This window comes from Lichenostomus cassidix, chromosome 2 (genome assembly GCF_008360975.1).
Source record: "Lichenostomus cassidix isolate B80296 chromosome 2, HeHo_3.0, whole genome shotgun sequence".
Lineage (NCBI taxonomy): Eukaryota > Metazoa > Chordata > Aves > Passeriformes > Meliphagidae > Lichenostomus > Lichenostomus cassidix.
In genome coordinates, this window is record NC_139482.1 from 28612993 (window position 1) to 28638780 (window position 25788).

Below are 25788 nucleotides of genomic sequence, written 5' to 3' on the forward strand. Positions count from 1 at the left end.
ACATTGGATTATTGCTGATTTTAACTTTTACTCATTATACTTTTTAGATTAAAAAAACAAAACAAAACCAACAAAAAAACAACAAACACAAACCAAAACAACACCAACAATACCAACAGCAAAACAAAAGCCAAATGACATTTCTTATTATGGTCAGAAAATCATATCAGTCCACCAAACTCTGTTTCCCTTGTGATCCATTCAATACCCACTTGTATGTCACGATTTTGCAAAAACTTCCACATGTTGAATTTGATTCATATCTTACTGAACATATAGGAAATATTCACAGTACAGTAAACTAAGAACAAATATATTATTTTGTTAAGCAGACCTGGAGATATTTTACCTCCCAACAAAACAACTCTTTTTTTATTTGCAAACTATTGAATACTTTAGCTCTTTACCAAAACCCTCCTCCAACTCCACAAATCAACCACAAGAGTAAAACTATCTTTTTTCCAATACAAACACTAAAAAATGTAACTGTCAACTAAGTTTTGTAATAGTCAAATAAGTTTTGTTAAAATGCTTTTTAAATTCAAAGTAATTTCTTGATCAAATTTACTTTTCCGTTTTGAGACTGGATTAAAAAACAATTGCAAGTACTTTAAATGGACGTCATTTTTTTTCTCCTGAAATCCTTTCTTGCTTATTTAAATGAGACTACAGCACACCATGTGGAGAAAATAGGTCCAAGAAAATTGAAAAATAAAATTTGCAAAAAAATAGACCAATCTCAATTGTTAGGACCGGGAAATTAATAACTGAATATTTTATGTATTGTCTCATGCTGGCACTTATTTATCACAGTGCCCTAATTAGGATTCTTTTGACCACCATCCAAAAGAATTTTGTCTCAAACAGCTTCTGCTTAAAAAGACATACATGTCCTCTACCGTTTCAAGACTCACTTTTGCTATTGATATGGTAATCACAGGTGTACTGCTACTTAAAAAACCGATGTATATTTTCATGTATTTTTCTTAATTTTACTTAGTTCTACAATCTGCTTGTTTCATTTTCTTATTGGAAAATAAAATTAAAATGAAACATGGACCTTTTCTGAATCTGACCATCTTCCTAGGTATGAGCTGAATAATGCAAGAACTTAAGGACTGTGCTACAAGAGCCCACCTGATCTCAGGGAGCCTAGCTGTGCTATGCGGGGCAGGAAACCATGAAGACTTCACAATTTCTCTCTTTCAAAGTTTTTCATGAAAGAAAACTGAGCAGAAGTCAAAGGTAAAAAAATACATAGACAAAAACTTAGACCAGTACACACTGTCTAAGTACACACTGTGCGTAAGTGCAAAATATCTTCTGACAAATACCATATACTTCCTCAGCAATTTTACTAATGTTTCACTCATCAGTTTTACTAATGGGTGTTTTCTGACAAAAACAAATATCTTTTCCCTATATCTGTAGAAATTTCATGCCTCTCTTTCCAGTCTGCATGAGGTGTTGCTAAAAGTATTCCCATTCCTCACCTGTTTTCACCCATGTTACTCCTGGTTAATACTTGTGGCTCACCTTTCTCTGCTTCCAGAGTTGGATGAGGTAGAAAGACTTACACAAGGTGAAAAGAGATGCCTTAAAAAACCTGACTTCTGTGAGTATGGTAAAGAGCAGATCATATGCTTCCCTCAAATTAGAAAATTAAACAGAAACCAATACATGTCAAAGATCAAACAGGCAAGGAATAATCTGCTGCTGCAATTACTACCATCAGGGATTGGATCAGTTGATACTTTTCTAAATACAGTTTGACATCTCATAAAAATTACAGCTAAAGCAACAGAAACTTATTTCTGTTTTTCACAGGTGTCTATCAGGTTATAAACACACCTAACTTATTGGTTGTAATAAATGCATAATGGAAGGATATAGTTTAATACAAGCCATAGACCTTCTGAATCACCTGTGAAAATAAACTGAAATGGAGTATTTCTGTCTGTCAGTAACAGTCCTGAAACATTTTGTGGCTTTTGAAAAATTAGATTTTTAGTGCCCTTTGACTGGAGTTTTTTTTTTGCTTCCCTTATGATCTAGATGAGAATGGTCTGTCTAGTCACAGAAGCATTTTTCCCAGACTATTTAAGAGCAGATCTGAGTCATTCAATTGACCTAAACAGTATTGGATAGAACCAAAAATTGTTTTTTCTTGATTTATTGAGATCACAGAACCATAGAATCATTTAGGTTGGAAAAGAGCTTTAAGATCATCCAGTCCAATAGTTAACCCAGCACTGCCAAATGTTTCCCTCAGTGGTTTTCTTGGGTTGATTTTTTTCCCATTTTTCATTTAAATAAACTATTAGCGTTTATTTCAATGCGTTGGTGCTACTGAGAGATTTTTTTAAAAGTCCTAGTAAAAGTTCTGATACAATTTCAGATTGCTTTGTCCATGGTGCAATAATCATAGAATCATTTAAGTTGGAAAAGACCTACAAGACCATCAACTCCTACCTTTGACCAAACACCACCGTATCACTGAACAGCACTAAGTGTCATGTCCAGTCATTTCTTGAACACTTGCAGGGATGGTGGCTCCACCACTTCCTTTGGAAGCCACTTCCAATGCGTCAGCATCCTTTCAATCAATAAATTCTGAACCTCAATCTGAACCTCCCCTAGCTTGAGGCCATTTCCTCTCATTCTGTCATTAGTAGAAGTTTGGAAGAACAAAAAGATGCCCACCTGGCTAGAGCCTCCTGTCAGGGAGTTGTAGAGTGATAAGGTCTCCCCTGAGCCTCCTCTTCTCCAGGTTAAACACCCCCAGTTCCCTCAGTCACTCTCACAGGACTTGTGCTCCAGACCCTTCACCAGCTCTGCTGCCCTTCTCTGGACACTCCAGCGCCTCAATGTGCTTCTTGCAGTGAGTGGTCCAGAAATGGACACAGGATTCAAGGTGTGGCTTCATCAGGGTCAAGTACAGGGGGCAGTCACTGCCCTGGTCCTGCTGGCCACACTTTTGCTAATATGACTCAATTGGCCTTCTTGGCCACCTGGGCACACTCACAGATCATGTTCAGCTGCTGTCAACCAACACCCCCATACTCTTCTCTGCTTGGCTGCTTTCCAGCCACTCCTCCCCCAGCCTGTAGCACTCCATGGGGTTGTTGTGATCTAAACACAGGACCTGGTGCTTGGTCTTGAATCTCATATCTTTGGTCTTGGCCCATTGATCCAGAATGCACAGAAGCAATAAAAAAAAAAAAAAAACTGAACACAAGTGCATGACGTAAGTCACAAAGCTGTATTTTCACTCTAGCATACCCAACTTTATTAATTTCAGACATGCCTTTCCTGTATCAATAGTCCCATTCTAATAATAAATAACAGTAAAAGAACCCAGCACCACAAGAATAGTATAATTTTATATAAGATTTATGGTGCTTAAAATGCTGTACTATTCTATATAAAATGACAAGAACTAAGGCATACCAAGTATGTAGAAAATACAGAAGTCTAAATGAGGTAGAACGAATGTGTACTTTTGATCTTTATGATACTGTAGTCACAAGAATATACAAGTCACTTGACTAAAATAAAATAGACCATGTCTGATCTGCAGGTAGAAAAGCTGGGCAAAACCTGACATAGCAAGTAATGAGACAGGTCAAAGCTATAACACAGAAAACATCTCTTAACATTGTTTAAAAAAACACTGGACACATGAAAAATTTAAGTATAGGTAAATATCAGAGATTGTATTTGGCTATAAACTTTTGCTCTAGGCTGAAACATGGCATAGAAAGTTTCAGCAAGCGTGATAATTCTTTTGTAATTACTGAATTCAATTTAAATTACTCTCAAAACAAAACAACTTCCCTCAGAAACTTTCCTGTACCTAAATTCTTTCCTATTACTTAAATATCACCTTTTTTTCTTCTATGAAACAATAAATTCTGCATGTGCACGCCTAAACTTTTCTCTCCTTTGTAAAAAAACATCGTCTATTAAAGAGACTTTTTTTCCTTCTGTATCTTACTAGATTTTATTTTTCTTAAAGAGAAAGATGTGCAATCAAAAGCTGTGAAGTGACAATTTCCAAACATTACTGACTAGTCAATGTGAGGCCAAACTGTATCTAAGGAAACTGACACTGATGAAAAGCAATAGAAATCTGAAGAAAAAAAAATCTCATCAATTGCATCTGCATTTTAGAAGCAAACTATTACATCTTGCACTGGCAGAATGGAAATAATGAAGTGTATCTCCCCCATACCCCTAATGACACGTAGCAGCACCCTCCATGGGCTCCCAGAGGACACCAAAGCTGCTGGGGGTTGACAAATATCTGCTCTCAGAGCAAGGGCTAGCAGCAGTTACTGAGAGATGATGCTGTTTCCTATAGAACCCCAGACTGCAGCCCTGAAAAAACTTCATATGTTACGAAACTGATAGAAATTTAGACTTGCTGAAAGGATTTTCACATTAATATAATCTATGTAAGATAATTAGAATCATTAAAATTTGGAAAAGAACTGTTGGGGGAAAAAAAAGAGCTGCCATAGCTTTAAACAGTTAAATTGTAATAGTTATTGCAAAAAACCCCCAATACAATCGTGAAGCATCATATCAAATTCACCAAAAATACAAGGTAACATAAATATGCATGGCTGACACCATTTCCCTTCCTTTCCTTACTTTTTTCTGTCAATCCATTGCACTCGAGAGCAGGAAATCTGCTAATACATGGTGTAACCCTATTTCCATTTTGACATAATTTTTGACCTTAGAGCATGACTTCAACATATTTCAACTGATTTCAGCTGTGCTATAAAATCAACAATATCAACATTAAGAATGACTTCCCTTGTAAGCAAAGTTCTACGAGTGGATCAACTGGATCAATACAAAAGATCTATTGTTTTTCTACTGGCACAATAACTTAATAGTAAGGACTGCTTATCTTTTCATTGAGACTGAAATTCACTCTTGTTTAGACTAGTGTCTAAACTTGGCACACTGCACATATGCTATGGAAATTCCTTTTAAGCCCTATGAAGGATTTAGCACTTTAGTGGGATGTAGGCAATCCACAAGCCTCTGAAATTCACTTTAGAAACTTTAGACGTGCGCTGTGGCACCAGTGTTGAGACTCACTTACTGCTACACAGCAGAATGTTAGAAACCTCTCAGCCAAGGAAATGATGGCTTCAAACAGCAGAGAAGATATAGAGGAGGCATATCATAATTTTTTAGAGGCAAAACACACTAAAACTAGTCTGTGGAATCCAAAGCATGGTCAAAGAAACTTTGCTACCACATGATTGCTAGTGTTCATTTGGTATAGTTTCAAAAAGGGCTTGAATTTGTTCAAAATATTTTAAAAAGCTTAAATGTGTAATGCTTGAGTTTATGCCAGTTCCGGAGATGCATGTGACATTTTATCTAAGCCTTCCCTATTCACATGGTGTTGCAGAGCATCAGACATATGTTAATGATTTTAGAAATGCATCCAACAGAAATGAAATGTCAACAATCAAAGTTTGTTATTGGTCCACTATGACTATCTTCTTTTCTTTTTATATTTTTATTTTTTTTTAAGGAAACACACAGAAAAGATAAAATAAAAACCTACAATTTAAACAACAAAATCACCTAAAATAGAAGATCAAGAAAATAAAATTTCTTTCACAAAGAACTGTCTTATATATTGCATCATGAAATTAGAGAAGAAAAAGCATCTGCCTGGGCAGAACAACCAAAGGAGTGAGTGTCATAGAAATAATTAGCCTGCAGTCCACTTGGGGCTACTGAGAAATATGTTACTGACTTGTAACACGAAATACCTTTAAATACCTCTATTGTAACGCAGGGGAGAAGGCAAATGCCATTGAAATACCTGAGAAGTGTGGGAAACATCTTGCTAATTATAGTGTGTTATTAACTGTGTCTGTATGTGTATTTAAACTAGATATGGTCTAGGTGCTCACAAAACAGAAATGATGTGGTGTAGTTATAAAAAAAAGCCATCAGATAATCAGACAGCATTTTTCATTTGAGAATTATTTGCACTAAGAAAGAAACAATATCTGACTTTTGTTGCAACTCTAGATCTTTAAGAAGCACCAGCTTTTGGGTATTTTTCCCTAAAATATTTATTTTAGAAATGAAATCAGTTTCAGTATCTGCCAAAAATATTTAATAAGCTGCAAGATAGGAAAATATGGTATTAAAATAGCAAGAAGTTTTGATTCCTTACAGTTACTTCTCTTTTTCCAAATCTAATTGGGACCAACTGGCCTCATTGCTTCTTATAAACTTAGCAATATATATTCAGAAAAAGGAATAAAAATGAACAGATGTTTCTCCTTAAAGAAGTCAGACAAAGATTTTTCTTACACAATAAATCAGCTGCTAGTGGATTTCCAGGACACTGCTCCAGGCTAACTGTTTAGGTATGGCTTAAAAATCTGGTTTACCTCTGTATGTATCCAAAACTGGTAAAGTAGATTGAACTGTAAATGAACAGCGAACACCGAAGGGGGAATGAAAAGAGCCATGGGCAAGTTGAACATCTAAAAATGAGAAAGAAAACATACATTAGATATATAATTCTAAACTCATGATGATATAATGAAGTACTATCTCAGGAGCTCAAAGCACTGCACAATATACTTGCTTCTTCTAATACCTCCATAATGCAGACATTTCATAGCATACAGAGATAGCGATTATTATGTTCCTACTAGATGTGCTAAAGCAAATGAGACTATAAATTGATCCAAACAGGATTTCCCAAAAGCCATACTGAGTAAGTAGAAAATTCCAGAAAAGAATTCATAAATCCTGATATTAGATGCTTTTGCTGTGTAGTATATGGAGCAGACACCAACATATCCTAGACATGAAGGGTTCACATACAGGGAAGAATTATCATAGATTAAGCAAAGTGTGAATTTATAACCCTATAGTTTTTCCATCCAAACTCCCTACATAAGCACCATGAGGGCAAGGCAGCTTACTTGGCTTTCCAAGTTAATTATAATTCTCACCTTAACTTTCTCACGGCATCTCCCATAAAGTCCCAATATATTGCTGAGTCCTAAAAATACGCTAGCATGAAAACAGTATCAGAAAACTGCTTACTTGGGAAACTTTGGTATCTTGGATACAGAATAAATTCCTAGGAATTTCACAATTAATGTCTTAACTGGCTCAGCAATAGAATGAAACTTCCAAGACCTTCATATGTTAAAAGTCGGACTGCTTCCTTCAGAAAAAGGCTTATCTTTTCCCTTTCACCTGACACTGTGTCATATCAACTGCATTGAAAAATCTCAAATACAGAGATTTTTCCTAAACCAAATAGTAGCAGAGGTATAATCAAAACTTTAAATCTCTTTAGCACTCAGGGAATATCTGTGTGGCAGACAAGAGCTCCCTGTGAAGCACAGGAAAATTAGCAAAATCCATTTCCAAATTACAATTGTCCTTTTCACAAAAATCAAATCTTTGAACATTCAAGAAAGCAGTCTGGTTTCCATGACAGGCCTCCTGGACCTGGAACTTCTTTAGTGCAGGTCTGGACATAGCATTTACAGCCTGTATTCTCTGTTTTAGTCAGAAGGCCTGCCCAATAGATTAGAAGTCACACTGGGGCTGTGAAACCACTGCACCTCCACCCCAGTGATGTGACTGACGCTCTCAAGAAAGTCACCACAGACATATCTCACTGTGACAAGCCAAAGGAGGACTAGGACCCTGCAATCTCAGCTTAGTCTGCTGGCTTCAACACCAGACAATGTCTGAAACACTAGGACAAAACCCTGAAGCCACTGCAGTATCACCTGGCAGGGCTGGGACAGATGGGATTTCAAAATCTATGCTCAAAGGCTTCACAGATCACAGCTGCCCCACAAATTACATGTGGGGTGTTTCTGTTTCTGTCTCTGTCTCAGAAGTTGCTTTCCAAGAAGTAAAGGAATTAAAAGGTAGTAGAAAGGTACTGAGTTTCTGTCTAATGGTATGATAACAGCAGGATTTCTTTTTTTAAAAAAGGAATGGAGAGGAAATTGATTAAAAAAAAAAAAAAAAAAGAAAAAAACCAAACCAGATGGTTTTCAGATTATTCATGGAAGCAGTTACAGGATTGAAAGCAGGGTTAAAAAATTATATGCTTCTCCCCTAAAAGTATCAGAGGCAATTTGGTGGTATTTACAGATGACTCAAAGGGGAAAGAAGGATCATCTTCATATTTATTTCCTAACCCACTTTTCACAAAAGTACTAGGATTTCCCTGCTAAGTAGTTGGATGAAGGAAATTTTATATAAATCTATAGGTAAATTTGAGACTGTCAAAGGAGAATGCTTTACTAACTGCCTCACATTTTCTTGCAACGTAAGCTTTATTTTGCACAGAAAAGATTTTAAAGATCATTTACAGTAGTGGAACTCATAGGGAGAAATGAAAACTTCTCCCATACCAAGATTTGACTTTTCCTCTTTGTGGTTCCACTGAAACAAGAAGATCAATCTCAGGGAAAAAAAAGAAAAATCATTAAATAATTTTTCACGAGAAATACCAATTTACCAAATCAAAAGATATCATGGCAATGTACCAGCTTTCACAAATTTGCAGAGGAAAGGCTTTCCTGGCTCCAGAATGGAATTTCTCGTCAAAACTGCAGAAAAACTTTTGTCACACTGGCAGATCTTTTCTCGCTTGTGGATTCAGCAGCAGGGATTGAGAAAGTGCTATAACAGCTGATGGGAAAAGCACCCAGAGAAGCGGTGGAGAGGCATTTGCATGTGGGGCTGCTGCACTGCAGCTTTTTGCCCTCACACCAAAGGCATTGCCCCTTTGGAATGTCCAGTGCCCACTCTCCCATGCGGGCATCTCCTCCTTTCTCCATCCCATTTGTAGTAAAAGCTTATAAAAGCTTATAAACGCTTCCACTGCAAAAAGGGAGTGCACTGGAACTCCCGAGGTTTCTCAGGAGTGCTCAGTTTCCGCGCTGGGTCTCTGGGGCCACCTGCCGATGCGCCCGCGGAGGGCTGCAGGACAGCTGCTGACAGCTGGTTCCTGTGGGCATCAACTCGTGTGAGGACTCTGCAGGAGTTCAAGGTGAGGATTTAAAAAAAAAAAAACCCAACCAAAAAACCAACCCATTTTTTACAGATCCCAGACTCCTATATAGACAAGGAGGAACTGACTGCTGAAAACTGTTTTACTTATTCCCTTTCCAGACTTATACGTAGATGTTTCCAGTGCTTTTATATCAAGGTATAATTCAACTATTTATCTAAATGTAAAGTCTAAAGCTATCAAGTTATTATGGATCTAATATTTGCAATTAAATCTTACCCTTAGAGAAAAGCTAGGAATGGTACTCAAAGCATTAAATCATAGCTTTTCAAGGTGCTATGTGCAAATCTCTCACAACTGCACTCTGATTGTTTCATCGCTTACATATTCATTTACAGAGCATTATCTTGCATTAGCTCCCTGTTTTCTTCTGAAAATTTAATTTTTTTTTCTGTATTTTTTTCCCACCAAATGGACCTCAACACTACCTCTCAGTCTTCACAGCAGATTTGCTTCTCTATAGCCCCTCCAGTGGAGAAACAGAAATGCTGTGTATGCAAACATGGACTATACATTTGGTTCCAAAATCAGGAGTACATCTCATACCACTCATTGTCAAGCATGTTTTTCTATTCTCTTCCATTTCATATCTTTTCAATCATAGATAAACATCCTGATTTATCTTACAATGTTTAACTTAAAACACAACAGAGCTGGCAGCAGAACAATCCCATAATCCCACGCCATACACCAAAAGTTTCTCACAGTCCCCACAAAGCTGGATGTCAAACTGCATTCAACAGTACAGCACACATTCAACATCAGATCACTCTCAGAGATTAATTAATGATTTAGCTGAGGTTCAGCTTCGAGGCAGATCCATCCATGGTTCTGGACAAGTCTGACAGTCCCAAAAAGGAGCAGTTCTGTAAGAATTAGCAAGAATTGTGATCATGAACAGAAAGGCATTGCAGAAAGAAAACTGAAGTATGTCTGAAAAGTTCAGAGAGGAGGCAAAACAGTATTTATATTAACCATATGTTTTGGCTAATACCAAGTATTTGGCAAAAAAACCTGGCACACAAAAGTACAATGTATTCCTAGGTTCATTTCCTTTGCACAAAGCAAATTAATTTTAAATGCACATATATTATTTGCCAAGTGATACCAGTGTGGTCCTGAGGATGGTTTTTGGAATCCAAGCTGGTCAGACATCTTGGTCTTCCAAATATTTTATGCTCTCTGAGGTATCATCCTCAAAATCATGCCAGCAGACGAAGTGCTCATGCACACACCCATATGTACACACAGGCTTTTTGTCTTTTTTGAATTATTGTTTTTGTTAAGCATTTGCACATATGGTCCCAATGGGTAAATGGGCAAAGGTTAAATCTTTAACATAGCACTATTTACAGAGGAAGCACTGCTGTCACAGACAGACATCCCTTCCGCTATTGTTCATTACAGACATTTGAATTCTAGGCAATCTTGCTAACGTCAGATGATTATTTTCTTAATAAATAACCAACAAGAATTTCTATAGAAGACATTAAGAAAAAGATCTGAGAAATAACACTGCTTCATGATTTTCAGAAGAAAATTTCCTTCGAACCTAGTGCTTTAACTAATTTAATGTTATGCACTTAAAGGTTATGAACTAGAGGCTAAGTCCATGCTCAGTTACATAAGCATAAATCCAGAGTAACTTTACCAAACTTAATGGAGTTACACTGGATTTGCATGTGTGAACATTCTTTCTTGACTTTGAATCATTTGCTCACAGGCTGGATGTAGAGATTGCCAGAGGACTGTGGGTTTCCTTTACCACCCACATTATACCTCACTGGAGAATATATATAATTATAATTATAATTATAATTATATATGGATATATAAACACACATATATATATATATAAAATTATATAATTATACATAGGTAGTTACATATGTAAATACATTTAATATTCCTTTTGAACTCAAATTCTGAAAATTAAATTTTGAAGTTATTCTCTTTCAATAACATACAACCAGACACAATCTGAGTGGAAAAAACCAAGTCAAAAGAGAATATGAGGGCTCAGCTGAGGAAATCAACAGTTACCCTGGTGCAGAACTAAACTCTAAATATTATGTTACATTTATAATGCTTTTGGAAATATACTTTTTAAAATCTGTATATAAATACTACATATGTCCACAGCTCACCATTTCAAATTAATTTTATCTGAAATAAGGCTAGGTAACATACTGCCCTTACCTACTATAGTGCTGATATGACATGAATGAGTAGAGACAAATAAATACATTTGCATGTCCAAAGCAATTTTTAATGATGATTTCTCTCTGTACTCCTTTTAATTATAGAGACATATTCTGAAACAGTTGAATTATATTCTGCTCTTTTTCTGTAATTATGTATGAATAATTGAATGAAAAACATTCTCCATTCTACTCAAAGAGTTATGAAAATATGAATGCAGGGTTATATAGTTAGCTTTCTTTAACTTTAGTAGCTATTTTCATATTTGCTGTACATTAGTAAATATATTTTTAAATCTATGATTCTCAGATTCTTGTTTCATCTTCTGTGTCTTCAGTGTCAAATATCGTTTAAAAAATTATGTTTTTCTTTGAAGGGAAATAGACACTATATTTTCACTTTTACTGACCCTTGCTGATAATAATTTGTTTGTCAAATCTCGTGCAACTTACCCAAGAGGTGTATTTCTGCAGTACAGATTGTCTCAAGGCGGTGAATAAGTTGTAATCTTCTGAACTATGGTGTACTTGGTGTGCAGCCCACAGTATATTAACCTCTGCAAAATATAATTTCTAATGAGCTTTTTATTAGAGAAGCAACATTTATTTCTCAAGGCCTTTTCTCTTAAGCTAAAAGCAACTAATACCCCAATTTACACTTTGCTATTTTACCGTACCATAAAATAATAAAACTTCATGCTCAAAGCTGAGTTTGTGTAGGCTGTGTTACATGTCAGTGGACACATCAGTGTAAATTTCATGCTGAAGTAAGGCAAGGCTGTAGCAGGAACTAAAATCATCACTTGAAGAGCAGAAGGATGTGTGAGATGAGAATTAAACAGCCAGAAAGCCTCATCTGAGTTCTGGTAACATGAGTTCTGAAGGGTTTCAGAGGGACAAAGCCTGAGGATGCTCTCGTGCTCTCACTTGGTGTATTTAAAGAAGAAGGGGACACAAAATGTTCCAAAAATCTTATGCATCAAATTTAAACAAACAACGTAACTGGTATCAGCTTTTATGCTTACATTTTTCTAGAATGCATGAATGTTCAACCTACTTGTGCCACAGACCACAAGACACAGCCATTGCCTGCCCACTAGTGACAAATGGAAAAACAAATGGATACTTGCTGGGAGCCCTTGACCCAGCTAAAGGAGAGCATTGGCACTGTTGTTACAGTTTAAAAAATTGCTGGAATAAGGGCAAAAACAGTGTAAGGCACATCTTCTGAAGGCATGACACCACTAATGCACTGAAATGAAGAATAGTTTAAAATCCTCATTATATTTCATGGCATTTTCTCACTCAAGTGCAGATCAGGGTGGCCAATCTGCACTGTATCTGGTCATTCTGAAGTGGGATGTTAAGATATAAATATTCATAGCCATCAGATCTATAGCTATAAGAATTACCTTAATTACAGGAAAAAAGGAAAAAAGCATGTGGTCAATGCAGCCCAAATAATGCCTATTTATCATAATCCTTAATTTAAGGTCTAATGTATTTCAAGGGATGAAGTACACACAAAGCCTCAGCTGATTACAGAAATTAACAGTTGACTGGCTGTCTGCCAACTGCACACTCCCATTGCCACTGAGTTGTTTCACCAAAGCCATTAGAGAAGTGCCTTTGGCAGGTATTAGAATCACATTCAGAGAATGATTTTGTAATGTCTGTCTAAAGTCCTGCAATTATCTGCAGCCAAGTTTACATCAAATAGTTTAGGTCTGGTGATTAACATGTACTTGCAATGTAAAGTAATGAAAAAAAAAATCCTCTTAGTGAATCTGAAGGTATCGTCACCATTTCAGGGGACCAGATAGTCTTATAAGAGGAGGTAACAGTCTTGTAACGGGAGGTAACAATCTTGTACACTAGAAACTGAGACTTTTATATCTAATTATTTTTGACACTTTGGTAGTTAACATCACAATATCACTTTTTAATGACCTCTAAGGTCTTAAAAATACTTAAAATTGCTGAAATAAATCTGTATTATTTCAACTACCCAGAAACACTTAACACTGAGTCTAAGAATTCTTTCTTCTTTAAATGCATTTGTTCCTGAAGGAACAAGTGTTCACGTTATCAAGAATTAATAATGTCTCTCAAAAAAAACCCAACAAGCTCATATCAATGCATCTCTGCCTAATAAACACACTAGGAAATGAATTATTCAGGTGAGCTTCAGTATTCAATAATAATTTGTATTTGAAATGTTTCTCAAGACCTCGACAGAAGCTAAATGAGTGAACAAAGGATCTGAAAAGGTGGAGGTTAAAGACCTGTCTCCTTAGTTGTTTTAAAAGCATTTACTTCCTATCACAAACTGTGTGTAACACAAGCCTCCACTCAATGAAGTACAGCTGTGCAAACAGGGTACAGTAACTGGATCTTTCTTCTTTCCCTCAGTCATTTTTCAGCATTATGAAAAGTTCAAGGAAGGGAATCTATGATGATTTTTACAGTCTACTTTCATTGTAGTTAAGGTCAAATGGTTTTCAAAATGAATTACTAAAAAGGCCTTTTATTAGCATTCATTTCTCAGTTAAACTGCCTCTTACACTAACAAGTATATGGAATAAGGTAACTAAATATCAGTAAACTGTTAGTCTTTCAGATGTGCGAGTCAGCTTAAATGATCTATCATTCAAAAATGCACCACAGGAACATTAGGGAGATAAACAAACAATTCTTCCACAAGTAATTTAACTGCTACAGCTATTTCTGACTTCTGTTACAGCTAAATAAATTAAATCCTGCTCCTTAATCCTATTCTTGATGACACCAATGGCACAGACTAAGTTAAATTCCTTTGAAAATTAGGCAGACTTGATCTGAAAAAAACTTTGTATAAAAACTTATCTGAAGAAACTGATAAAAACTTTGTATTTGAAGCAGAAGAACAACATGAATTTGTGAAATAGATCACCCCAAAACTCAGTCTGTAAGTATTAGTACATTAAAAATATTACAACCATAATGCCTAAAAGACGTCTCTCAAATCTAACAAACAGACAAGCATTCTTCAAGGAATAAAGTTGCCTGCTCACCAACTACCCTTAACAGAAATGAAATTTTATGTGTCTACAGAAGACTTGTGGTTTTATTTTTTTTTTTATTCCTACTGATGATCACTTGAAAGAAAATGAGATAAATTATTTGAATGAGGACAAAATTATACAAGACTCTCTCACGTGCACTTTCCCGTATGTATTATTACATAATGACCAATAAAAAGAGCAAGGCAGCGATACAGCCAATTCCAACAAAGATTTTTTTAAAAAATTATGTAGAAAACAGGAAGTATTACTGCATTTTATAGTATTATCAAATTCTACTGTGAAGCCACAGGAAAAAAGTAGGCGATGGAATTGGAAAAGCCACCCAGGCAATGCTCTATTGGAATTTTTGACATTTCAAAATTCAAATATGATTGTTAAACACAATTTTAAAAATAGATAACTGCAATGCAGTTATGCAAAAATTCCCTATTTTTGATTCAGGAGAGTGACCCTCATAGAATCATAGGATAATTCAGGCCAGAGAGAACCACTGAAGGTCTCTAGTCCAACCTCCTCCTCACAGCAGGACCAGCTTTAAGTTTCTGAGATTCAGCTGGGTCTTGGAAAACTTCTGCATCTTCTGCTACTATGAAGAACTACCTCTAACTGAAGATAAGGGTAGCATTTCCTTTTCAGGTAGTTGTGAGGAAAGTTATACAAGTTATAACCCAGCACAGCAAGGACCTCCTTTCCTGCTGTGGCTTCCCCCAGCTTCCTATTAATGGATGAAGACCTGATGAGCTGTTTTCATCAGGGGAAGAACAACTGCTATTGCTACTGGAGTTAATTACTGTTTAATACATTATTATTATTATTATTATTGTTATTGTTGTTGTTATTATTACTACTTCATCCATCACCCAGTTTAAAGAATCAGCATGTAATCCCAACAGAGAATAAATAAGGTCATGTAGCTAGGTGAGGAAGGAAGGGAAATTGGTGCTACACAGAAATTGCTGAATGAAGGACAGGTTATGATTTGGCCTTCAGTTTTCACTTTAGCTCTTTAAGTCTCTGTGAAGTCTTCCCAGAATCAGACCTGCACTTGCTAAAATCAGTGGGCTCCAGGCAGCTGACAGATTTGTATCCTAAAACTAATTAAAAAAAAAAAAAGAAGTTTTACCATTTTAGCATTAGTTCAATGCATACATTCTGTTATTTGAAGAAAGAAAACGAGAATCTGAGGGAACTGGGCTGGAGCAGGAGAGGCTTTGGGGGACCTTAATAGTAGCCTTGTAACAACAATGAAGCATTGGCTAACAAGAAGCTGAAGCCAGGCTTTTTTTCCAGCAGTCCCACTTTATCTTATTTTCTAGATTTTCCAAAATGAAGAAAAATTATTGATGTTATCCTTCTTCCTTCCCTCCTCCTCCTAATTAATTCATAAAATGTAATGTTGCACACACTTGCACAATTATATCAGTAAGGCAACCAATGATTTCACTCAGCCTTATTTTTTTTATTTAAAATTTATTTTTCATTACTAATCAAGTCCCTTTGTAGGAATCCCTAACACAGATGCAATGTCTGGGCCATATTTCACTACTTTGGAAATATTTCTTTTGTGGTAGTAGAAAAGGGTCATTGTGCACATAAATTCCTCTAAGAATACAGAGAGGTCAACATGAGATTTTTTGTTGTCCATTTTTGTAATTTTAACTCATTTCCACAGCCCAACACATTTTGATTAACAACAGGAGAAAATATATATGCCAAAAAAACCCTGTAGTCATTTCTAAGGAGTGATTTCAATGAAAACAGCTATTTTATGAAATCCTCAGAATCAGTGAAATGGTAAAGATTTGAGGAATCTCAAGTAAATAAAAAAGATTAGAGAGGATCTTTTAGTTAAAATAATCATACAGCTTTACAAGACCTTGATCTTAAGTAATGTGGAAAAAAAAATAGAGATGACGAGCCATGTAGTTTCCACTCTCTTTCAGTCAACACTAACTTTACATAGGAGAACAGGTGAAAGCTTCCCTTCAGCCCCTACTTAAATTTAAACAGAGCCTTCCATTTTGCTGTGCTAGCCATCTTTTACGAGATGCCATGGTCCCTTCTGCCCCCAGTGCGGAATCTGTTGCTTCCTAAAGCAGCTGTAACCTAAAGCGCTTCAGAGGCAGGTACTCTGTGCTGTGTTTGCCTAAAAGCAATTGAAAAGGGCTCATCTCCTGAGTCTACTTCTCTCTAGTCAGAATTAGTAGAAACCCCAGGGTGACTGGGGAAAGAAAAATGGCCTGGAAAGTAAGATTTCAGTCATTCATTTTCTGTGCATTTCAATCCTACCTACAAAGATAAAAGAGAGAAAAATACACAGCATTTAAATAAATTATCTGCTAAATTATTACCTTTTCTGATTCATGAGGAAACCTCAACTGTTTGATCACTCACTAAATTTCTGCCTTCTTCTAATTGGTCTGTTCATGGAATCATAAAATATGCTGAGTTGGAAGGAACCCACAAGGATTATCAAGTCCAACTGCTGGCCTGGCACAGGACAGCCCCAAGAATCACTCCATGTGTCTGAGAGTATTGCTGAAATGCTTCTTGAACTCTGTCAGACTTGGTGCTGTGACCACTTTCCTGGGGAATTTGTTCCAGTGCCCAAACACCCTCTGGTGAAGAACCTTTTTCTGACATCCAACCTAAACCTTTCCTGATGCAGCTTCATGACTAGTCACCAAAAATAAGAGATCAGTGTCTGCTTCCCCACTTCCCCTCACAAAGAAGTTGCAGACTGCAGTGAGGTCTCCCCTTCTCCAGGCTGAACAGACCAAGTGACTTCAGCCACTCCTCATACTGTTTCCCCTCAAGGCTCTTCACCGTCTTTGTTGCCCTCCTTTGGATGCTCTCTAATAGCCTAGTGTGGGATCCAAAGCTGCCCCCAGCACTCAAGGTGAGGCTGCCCCAGGTCAGAGGAGAGCAGGACAATCCCCTCCCTTGCTCGGCTGGCAATGCTGTGCCTGATGCCCCTCAGGACAGGGTTGGCCCTCCTGGCTGCCAGGGCACTGCTGACCCATGGTCAGCTTTCTATGGACCAGGACCCCCAGGTCCCTGCCTTCAAGGGATTCAACAGCTCCCCCCAATTTAGTGTTCTATTGATGCTTTTTAAGAATTTAAATAAATCCCCTCTCCTGCACAGCTTTTCCACAGAATCTCATTCCCTGCTGGACTCCACATTTGCATTGGATGAGCAACCCGAGATACAGTACCACTTGAATTTTGTTACTAGAAAGGAGAATTACCAGATTTTTTAAAATAAAATTGGCTAAAAAACTGTATTTTGGGACCTATTTGGAATCCACATCACATAAAACCAGAAATATGACAGATTAGTTATCATCTCCACAACAGAAGTAGATATGAACTGTGTGCACACTCCTGTTCAGTCTGTTTTGGTATAGCCCTGATTTGGTGACTCTTCTGAGCCAATTTTGCTTTATGTTTTTTTGTTTTAGTGTTGTTCAGGCAGAATTGCAGGATAGGTGATTTGCCAAAAGGCTCTGCTTCCTGCTTATTAGAAATATAATTCTTATAGGAAAAATTCTTTCCTCGGTTACGTTAGTGTTAGCATAGAGCTGTGTGGGTTTAATGAGAACAGGATTAGGTCCAAGGAATTTATCTGGAAGGCTCTGTTCTATACCACACACTGAGAAGCATGTATACAGGGAAATGCATACTTTTTTGTTTGTTTTTTCTTTTAATAAGACACATTTTTCTTAAATTGAGGCCTTGGCTACAGAGCGTTTCAGCAGTTTGTATTTTCAAGATGATCACATCTTGATGTAAATCAAAAGACTGGCTGTAAGGAGATCTGAGTTCAAGTGGTGAACTAGACTTGATTTACAATGGACCTTCAAACAACTTTCTTAACCTTCTTCCACGTATTTTTCTTGAGAAGCACCTATTTGTGTATATACCTGACACAGACCAGTTCTCAGCCTCTAGAAAGTAGGAGCTCCACCACTGTTTGGAGTACATTTGCCATTGTCCATCGAGTTAGTGTGTCAGGAGAAGTGGAACAACTCAGAAGCATCTTTTCAGCCTCATTATTTAGTCCTTTTTGGTCATTTTGCAATTAAATACATATTGTGCTACCCAGGTAATGCCAGGACAGGCAACTACACTGCAGGTCACAAAGCCAGTATCAAATAGAAAATGATGCTACCAAGAGACAGCCTGTGACCTATATAACCCAAATCCAGCAGCCTAATTAGGAAATTTCTCTTTGTGTTCAGCAGCTGATCCTTTTGTGATGCAAGATGTGATCTTTCTGAGCTTTAGTCAGGATTATCTCTGTTTTTCAGCCTTCTTCTTATGTTACTGTATGTGGTCAGCAAACTATTTAGTGAGTGGGCTAACTTGTAATCAAGTAATACATGGTATACTCTCCCATGGTTTATAAGCCAAAACTTGGAGCAACCTTCTACAAAACCTGCCTCCAGAATGCGTGCACAAGCCAAAACCTCCTGCTTGATCTGCTGCCATACCAGTTGAAAACACAAATCTGCTCCCACACAAAAAAAAATCCACAATAAGATCTGCAAAACTTAAGATGCAGAATGGTCTGGGGAAACGTGGGAAGAATCAAGATAAGCCAAAGTATTACACATGCTACCCAGAATAAACAACAGGCCAAATCATATCCCCTTCTAGCAAGAATCCAGGGGACTGTGAATTATACCCAGATACACTTCTGAATCTGTAAAATATTTAAGATATCATGTGGTTAGGAAAGCAGAGGCTGGCCAGGTCAAAAATAATGGTCCTCTCAACCCATACATGCCATATGCTATTTCCTGGCGTCCCCCTAAGCATGGGACATCAATGGAAAAGCTAGAAAAAGCCACAGCATACCCGAAGATTCGGTCTCTTCTAGTAGGAGCAGTTCTCTTGGAAACTAAGCTGCATGAGTCAAACTTCATGCAGCATTGTTATATCCATGTAAACCAGTGTAAGAATCTCATTTATTACACTGGGACAGTGTTAACCCATGGCCTCTGAGCTTCTCATACAGTTTCCAGCCACTGAACAGCCTGTTTCCACAAACACCATGGAAAGCCACAAAGGAATAAAGGTTATCAGATAAGATCCAAAAATTAATTACAGTGACTGAATCTCTGCCTTCACTCATAGTTCTGACAGAAAATGAATGTGCATTCCTTTGTGCAAGAAGATAAACGATCCAAGCAATTTTAGCAGGCAAATGTTGGATTTGGACACTTCCACAAAGACAAATAGGAAAAATTCAAAAAATTAAAAATACAGGAGGGATGAAGTTTTAGTACTGTGTATATTTACTAACTCTGAAAATAGTGGAACATTTGGCAAGTCTTTCAGTCCACAGTAGGTCTCTCACATAAATTTTGCTACAGCAACTTGCCTGACCAGCCTGTTTCTCACACCTTCCTGAAGCCAGTTTTTCAAGTGCTCTAGTCTGGAGCTGCACTGCAGCTGGTCAAAGCTTTGTTTCCCTGAGCTCTGGGCAATCTCTGTAACAAAGACAGGAGTCTCTAGACTGTCAGTAGTCATGATGGCAGCAGCTGTTGAACTTTCACTTGTCTCTTTCACATGTGGATAAGGCTTGATTCAGGTATCCTGTTTTCTGGTTGTTAAGGATTTCATAACAGAATTTTTTTATGTGTAAAAGTGTTAAAACACCTCTGATTCGTTAAAAGAAAAAAAAAATTGGTGTCATGGCAGTTTCAAGGATAATTAAACCATAGCATAAAATCCCCTTTGCGAACCCAGTCCCAAGCCCTGTCAAACATTTTCCACCAATATTTTCAAGCTTTTTCAAATATCCTTTTTTTAGTGAGGGTTCCTACTGGTCATAGCAACATTTATCTACCTTGTACGTCACAGCCTCCTGACTGAGTGCCACACTCTATGTTAACTTCTGAAATTCATTGATGTAGAAACTTTTTGCAGCACTTTGCTCTTTCTGCACCTTTTTTACAACAAAGAGGGGAATATGGCTCATTAATTTCACAACTCTAAATCATCATCTTGGTGAAGCTACATTTATATATTAAAATGAAACCTATAACAGATTTCTGTGTAAATGAGAAGATCCCCAGCAGCTGGTTCAAAATGACTTCTACAAGTCTGTGCCACTTTATACAAGCTGTAGATGTGACTCAAGCTTCTCCCAACATGGCCAATTACAGCATTGGCAATCTTTAGTTCTGAGTATTTGCCAACCTGTATATTGTAACTTAGTGTTACTGAACACTGATGTCAAACTGTGGTATAAATGTGTGAAACACATTAACTGTGAAAAAATTAGCACTGTATTCATTAGCCTGATGATAAAAAGAGAGCTGAGACTAAATTAAATAAAACCTTAAAAAGAAAAAAAGTTACTTCAAAAAATCTAAAAACCAATTTTTACATCAATTTTTTCCTTTTGTTTTCTTTTCCTTCCCCAAAAGAGTCTCAGCCACTGAAATGTCAGCTTATGCAATTTGAGAACATATTCGTCTTGGAGTATCTTAGAAGGAAATTGCTGAAATGAAATGGGAAAAAAAGAGAAGATAATTCTCCTTTTGTTTTTTGTGTGGGGGAGTGGGGGTGAGAGTTCTCCTGTATTCTGGGCTGTCTTTACAAAAGATTGATGTCTGGTGTCACTATTAGGAAGTGCAAACTGTTCAGCTTCATTGCAATCTATGTCCTCATCCTCCTGCTCTGCAGGATACCACATACTTTGGCAGGCAATATTCAGAAGGGAAGCACTTTAATGGCAAGAATGGATACCAGTGAAACCTTTTCCCACAATGTTCAAAACTCTGAATGTGCATACATTAAAGCAACATAAAGCTGGAGAATGTTAGGAAGAAAACAATAACTGATACTAACTCAGACAAGTTAATCTTAATTTTTTTGCCCCACAGAACAATACATTCAAAGAATGCGAGGGAAATACACACACAAGGCTAAAAAAAAAAAAAAAAAGGATGAACTGGAATGATTTCAAGTTTTCCAACCTAAAAGCCTAAACTCACTTTTTCAAAGGAAATATCCATGGCTCCTTCATTTAACTTTTACCTTTTAGGCTGAATTCCTGCATTCATTTATTTGGTCGGCCATTAAGAATTAAAACTGATAAGTCAATGGAGTTAGTCTATAAAAGCATAAAAGAGGAATTGGCTCTCCAATTTTTTCTTCCAAAGCGTTATAGATCATTTATTAAGCTAAATTCCTGAATGACAGACATGTGGAAATGCACACTAGATGTGCAAATGAATCTAGTGAAACTTATGGAGACATCGAAAAAGTCTTGTGCTTATTAAACAGTGGTAGTTCCATAGTGTTTGGTAGCCATACTGTAAATTGATAGCATGTGTGATGTGTACAAAAAGAGTCTTGCAGTTCCACAAACTACATTTGGACCAGTGTTGTCAGCACTTATAGGATGCTCCCATTCCTAAGAGCATATAGCTGACCAAAGATCCTCTGTGTCCATCAAGGAATTGCCTATGGCTGTGTCTGTCATGCAATACATTTGCTTAGGACACTATTAAGTGTGATAAAACTTTAAAAGACTTTTCCATTTATCATTCTAACAAGAAGGACATGGAAGCCATTTAGACAGATTAGATAAAGAGAGCAGAACATAGTCAATTGTCAAAACAGGCTGCCTCAATTTAAATGTCAAAAAGAAAGGGGGCATACAAACTTTCCTCCATATCCCACCAAACTGGGCTCAATCTGGTCAAGTGTGCACCCCTAATGTGCCAGCTGGGATTATGTGGAGGATGTCTCTAGCACCAGAATGTTTTCTTCAAGTTTTTGTCTCGCTCCACTCCCTGTCCTGTCTCTTCAGCAGGGAATAGACATGAGCCTAAATTAGGACTACACAAACAGGTCTTTCCACTGGAGCCATCCACAGGGATACAGTTACTGGCAGCATGCTCACATCTAGCCAAAAGGCATGAAACAGCCTTTAAGAAAGTCTTTTACTTGCGTGCCCCTTGCTATTAGTGCTAACTCTTGAATTCCAAGTATCAGTCAGAGGAGTAATTTTATATTACATTTCCTCTTTCCCCAAAATATTGATAAATGATTACTTGCTGAAGACAGGTGAAGCCACAAGCGGTAGGGTTTCAGGTATGGAGTTCATTTCAACGTGTGCCAGAAGTTCTGGTAGTATGTTTGGAGAGCTGAAGGTGCTCCTGCAGCACCAGCAAGCAGACTGGAACAGATTGCAGGTCTGGGAGTGCAAAACAATGGCTGGCAACACCGGCAGCTAACAGATGAAGCCGGAGGTGCGGGGGAGCAGGAATACCAACAGACTCCTATGATGCTAATTCAGACTGATCTGTCAAAGAGCAGCTATAGCACTTGACCTGTAAAGGCACTCCTCCTACATGCTCACTGGGTTTGGCAGCCACATGTCTCCTGAAGGATGTTGCATTTTCTGACTTTAAAGGCCAATAGCTAGTGGCTGGATAATTAGTACCAGAGCTAACAGAAAGGAAAGGATTTCAGAGACAGAAAATAGCAAGTATGGAAAAATATTTTAAACATTAATTATTATATTTTTACATATCACACTGTAAATCAATTCATTTTTATCCTTTATTTGTTTGTGCTAAGCTACAAAATCAGCTAAGACTGAAAGCCCAATGCAGGATGCAACTGTTGTACTTTGTACTTTACAATCACACAAAAGTCAGCATTAGAGCTACAAAGTGCAGGATACCAGACTGCAGACTTACCTCAACCACTAAAGTTGTATATAGGAAACAGATCTGCCTAAGAAAAATAGGTTCCTCTAATTTATACAGTGTCATTAGTATCTGGCAAGGGTAGTGTATTTCATTTTCAATATAAAATGGGGTTTTTATATATGAGGGGTTTTTGCTGCTTTGAGATCTCTGGTTAAAATCCATTACTAGACAAAAGAACTGACCCAAAATGAGTGTGCTGTTGGCTTCTTTAGGCAGATTGAGCCAAACATAACTCTAGTCTACCAAAAAAATTCTATTACTCCACAGCCAATCTCCTCCTACTATTAGCAGGGGAGGAGAGGCAAAGAGAGAATCTCTCTCTTTATCTGAAAAGTGTTGAGTTTTTTATGGAAAACATACTTGTAAGTACAAAGTTTTACAGAGTGTTAAGACATATTGAACAGTAAGCATTTATGTATAATTTCATAGGATATTCTACACGCACTCCAGTACCCATTATCTCTATACCCAGCATGGGAGCTTTCAAAACTTGTAAGTTAAAGGACTACTCCATATTCATCTCACTACTAAATTGGAGTCTTTGAAAAAAGGGCCCAGCAGTAGAAAAAGTCTTTTTTTTTTACTTCCCAGCCAAGAGGCACTCAGTGGCAGCAGAACAGTGGCTAGAGGGAAGCAGAGCACAACTGTGCCAGTCCAGGCTAAGAATATTCTTTACACAAAACTCCAGAGGAATTTCTATGAGCTTACACAAGGAATCAGGACCTAGATAATCAAATCAGTGTAACTGACAGCTTCCAATATCACAACATCTAAGACAGGGGCTATAACACAGGAACCTTCTTTATTTCACCTCCAAGCAGAGTGCAGCAGGGGAAAAGAAGAATTTTTTTAAAAGGGGGGGAGGAGGAGACTGTAGAAACACAAGAAAATCTGATTTAGAGATAGTTGCTGAAATACATCAGAACAGTAAATTCATGTATGTTTTTAAAGAAATTGAAGGATATAAAGATTGGCATGATTTTGCAGAAACAGATCAAAACTTTATTTCATTGTTTAAATAATTTTAATTCCACTTAAATAATATTCCCAATAATTTAACCACTGACATAGAGAAGACTGATGTCTGATAAAGCCAGTGGGAATTGACAGACATGGTTAGAATAGCAAGTTTCTTTGTTCTTTAGTTTATAGAAAGAAAATTCCACTTCACAGGACTGTTGTTTACTTCCCCTGCTACTACACAAAAAAAGAACTGTAGTTTAAGAATGTTTAATACTCTTCTTATTCCCCACCAACATTACAAGAAAGACGGTACTGTCTTGATAAAATTTGGATAAGATAATAATAAATGTTTTGGCAGGATCTCAGTACAAATTATAAATAGCAGAGGTGTCTGTTTTCAAATCCAAAAGCAAAACAAATATCTGCATTCTGTAACTGGCCAAGGCAGCCATATCACCCCACAGATGTTCATCTAATTCCATTACAATAGGCTTCTTATCATCCCTATATTTGCTCTGAAACTAGATTAAAAACCCTTAGATCAGGAGCACTTCTTTCCGTGCATTTATTGAGCATAGAGAACCTACCGGCTCTGATCTCTTCCGAGACTTTGCAAATCTCCTGCGCCGTAAGACCACATAAGGTCTGAATATTTAAAGTTATAAGGAAAGATTTATAAAGGTGTACATGAGACAGATACATTTGTTTCTGGAATTAGATAGGTCTGGTGAAGTAGAGCTCAGTGGAAAAGCACGTGGTTGAGATTATGATCAACCAGGCAAACAAACGCAGGCAAGCTGGACCAGATGGCCTTTTTTCTGTTACTAATATTACTTATGTTCCTATTCAGCTGTAAGAAGTTACAAATAGTTTACCTGTTCAGATTTTTCTGACTCAAATTACATAAGATCAATGCTCTCACTTCACTGTCACATTAAAACTTATCATGACACTGTCTGTAATTCTATTTAATAATTTACAATGCTGCCTACCCAGAGGAGAAGCTGGGAAGTGTAACAGAAGAAGCTTTGCCTTTTACAACACCAATTACATAGCAAACCATATAAAAAAGGAAAGACAAAAAACAAGAAAAACCCCAAAAACTTAATCTAGAGGATTAAGTGCTACTAGATATAAACAAAATCTAAAGTCAAACCATATTTCCTGCATTAAAAGATGAAATTTTGAAGGAAAACTAATGGGCGTGACTAACCTGTAGTCACACAGATTGCATTACACATTAATTTACAGCTGCACCAACCATATCTAAATCTCTCCTTCATCTAACACAGGGCACAGTTCAGAGGCTATAAATTTAAAATCAGAATGGTATTCCACAGGTGCAAGAAAAAGGTAACATCTCTAAGATCCCAATTTGCATTTATTTATTTCAAAACTATACAAGCAATTTTCACATGTGGGCTACAACTTATTTTGAAATTTGTACTAATATGAGCATAGCTTTTCTGCGAAAGCAAATCTAAATTACTGTTAGCAAAGCAAGCTTTACCAATGGTAGGATATACTCTGATGTTGTAAAGATTCTAATAATCTAGTGAAAAAGTTAACAGAGTGACAATACTTAAAGTATTATGACCAGAGCAATCCACTCAACACTCAGTTCTATCTATCTATCTATTTCTAAAATAGCACTCTCCACTGTAATTTGGTATCATACATAATAATATTGAGACAAAGGAAACTATGCCTATACACTTTAT

The 25788-nt window shown here is 37.0% G+C and overlaps 1 protein-coding gene across 1 annotated transcript in view; it reads right to left on the minus strand.

The window, feature by feature from the left end:
• AGMO (alkylglycerol monooxygenase) overlaps positions 1–25788 on the minus strand; it is a 184886-nt gene that overhangs the window by 97333 nt on the left and 61765 nt on the right. Inside the window, exons 4-5 of the mRNA XM_085050836.1 lie at positions 11758–11861; positions 6438–6533 (exon numbers count right to left, since the gene is read on the minus strand). Of these exons, the coding sequence (XP_084906962.1) occupies positions 6438–6533; positions 11758–11861 (200 nt within the window). The remainder of the gene's footprint in view (positions 1–6437; positions 6534–11757; positions 11862–25788) is intronic.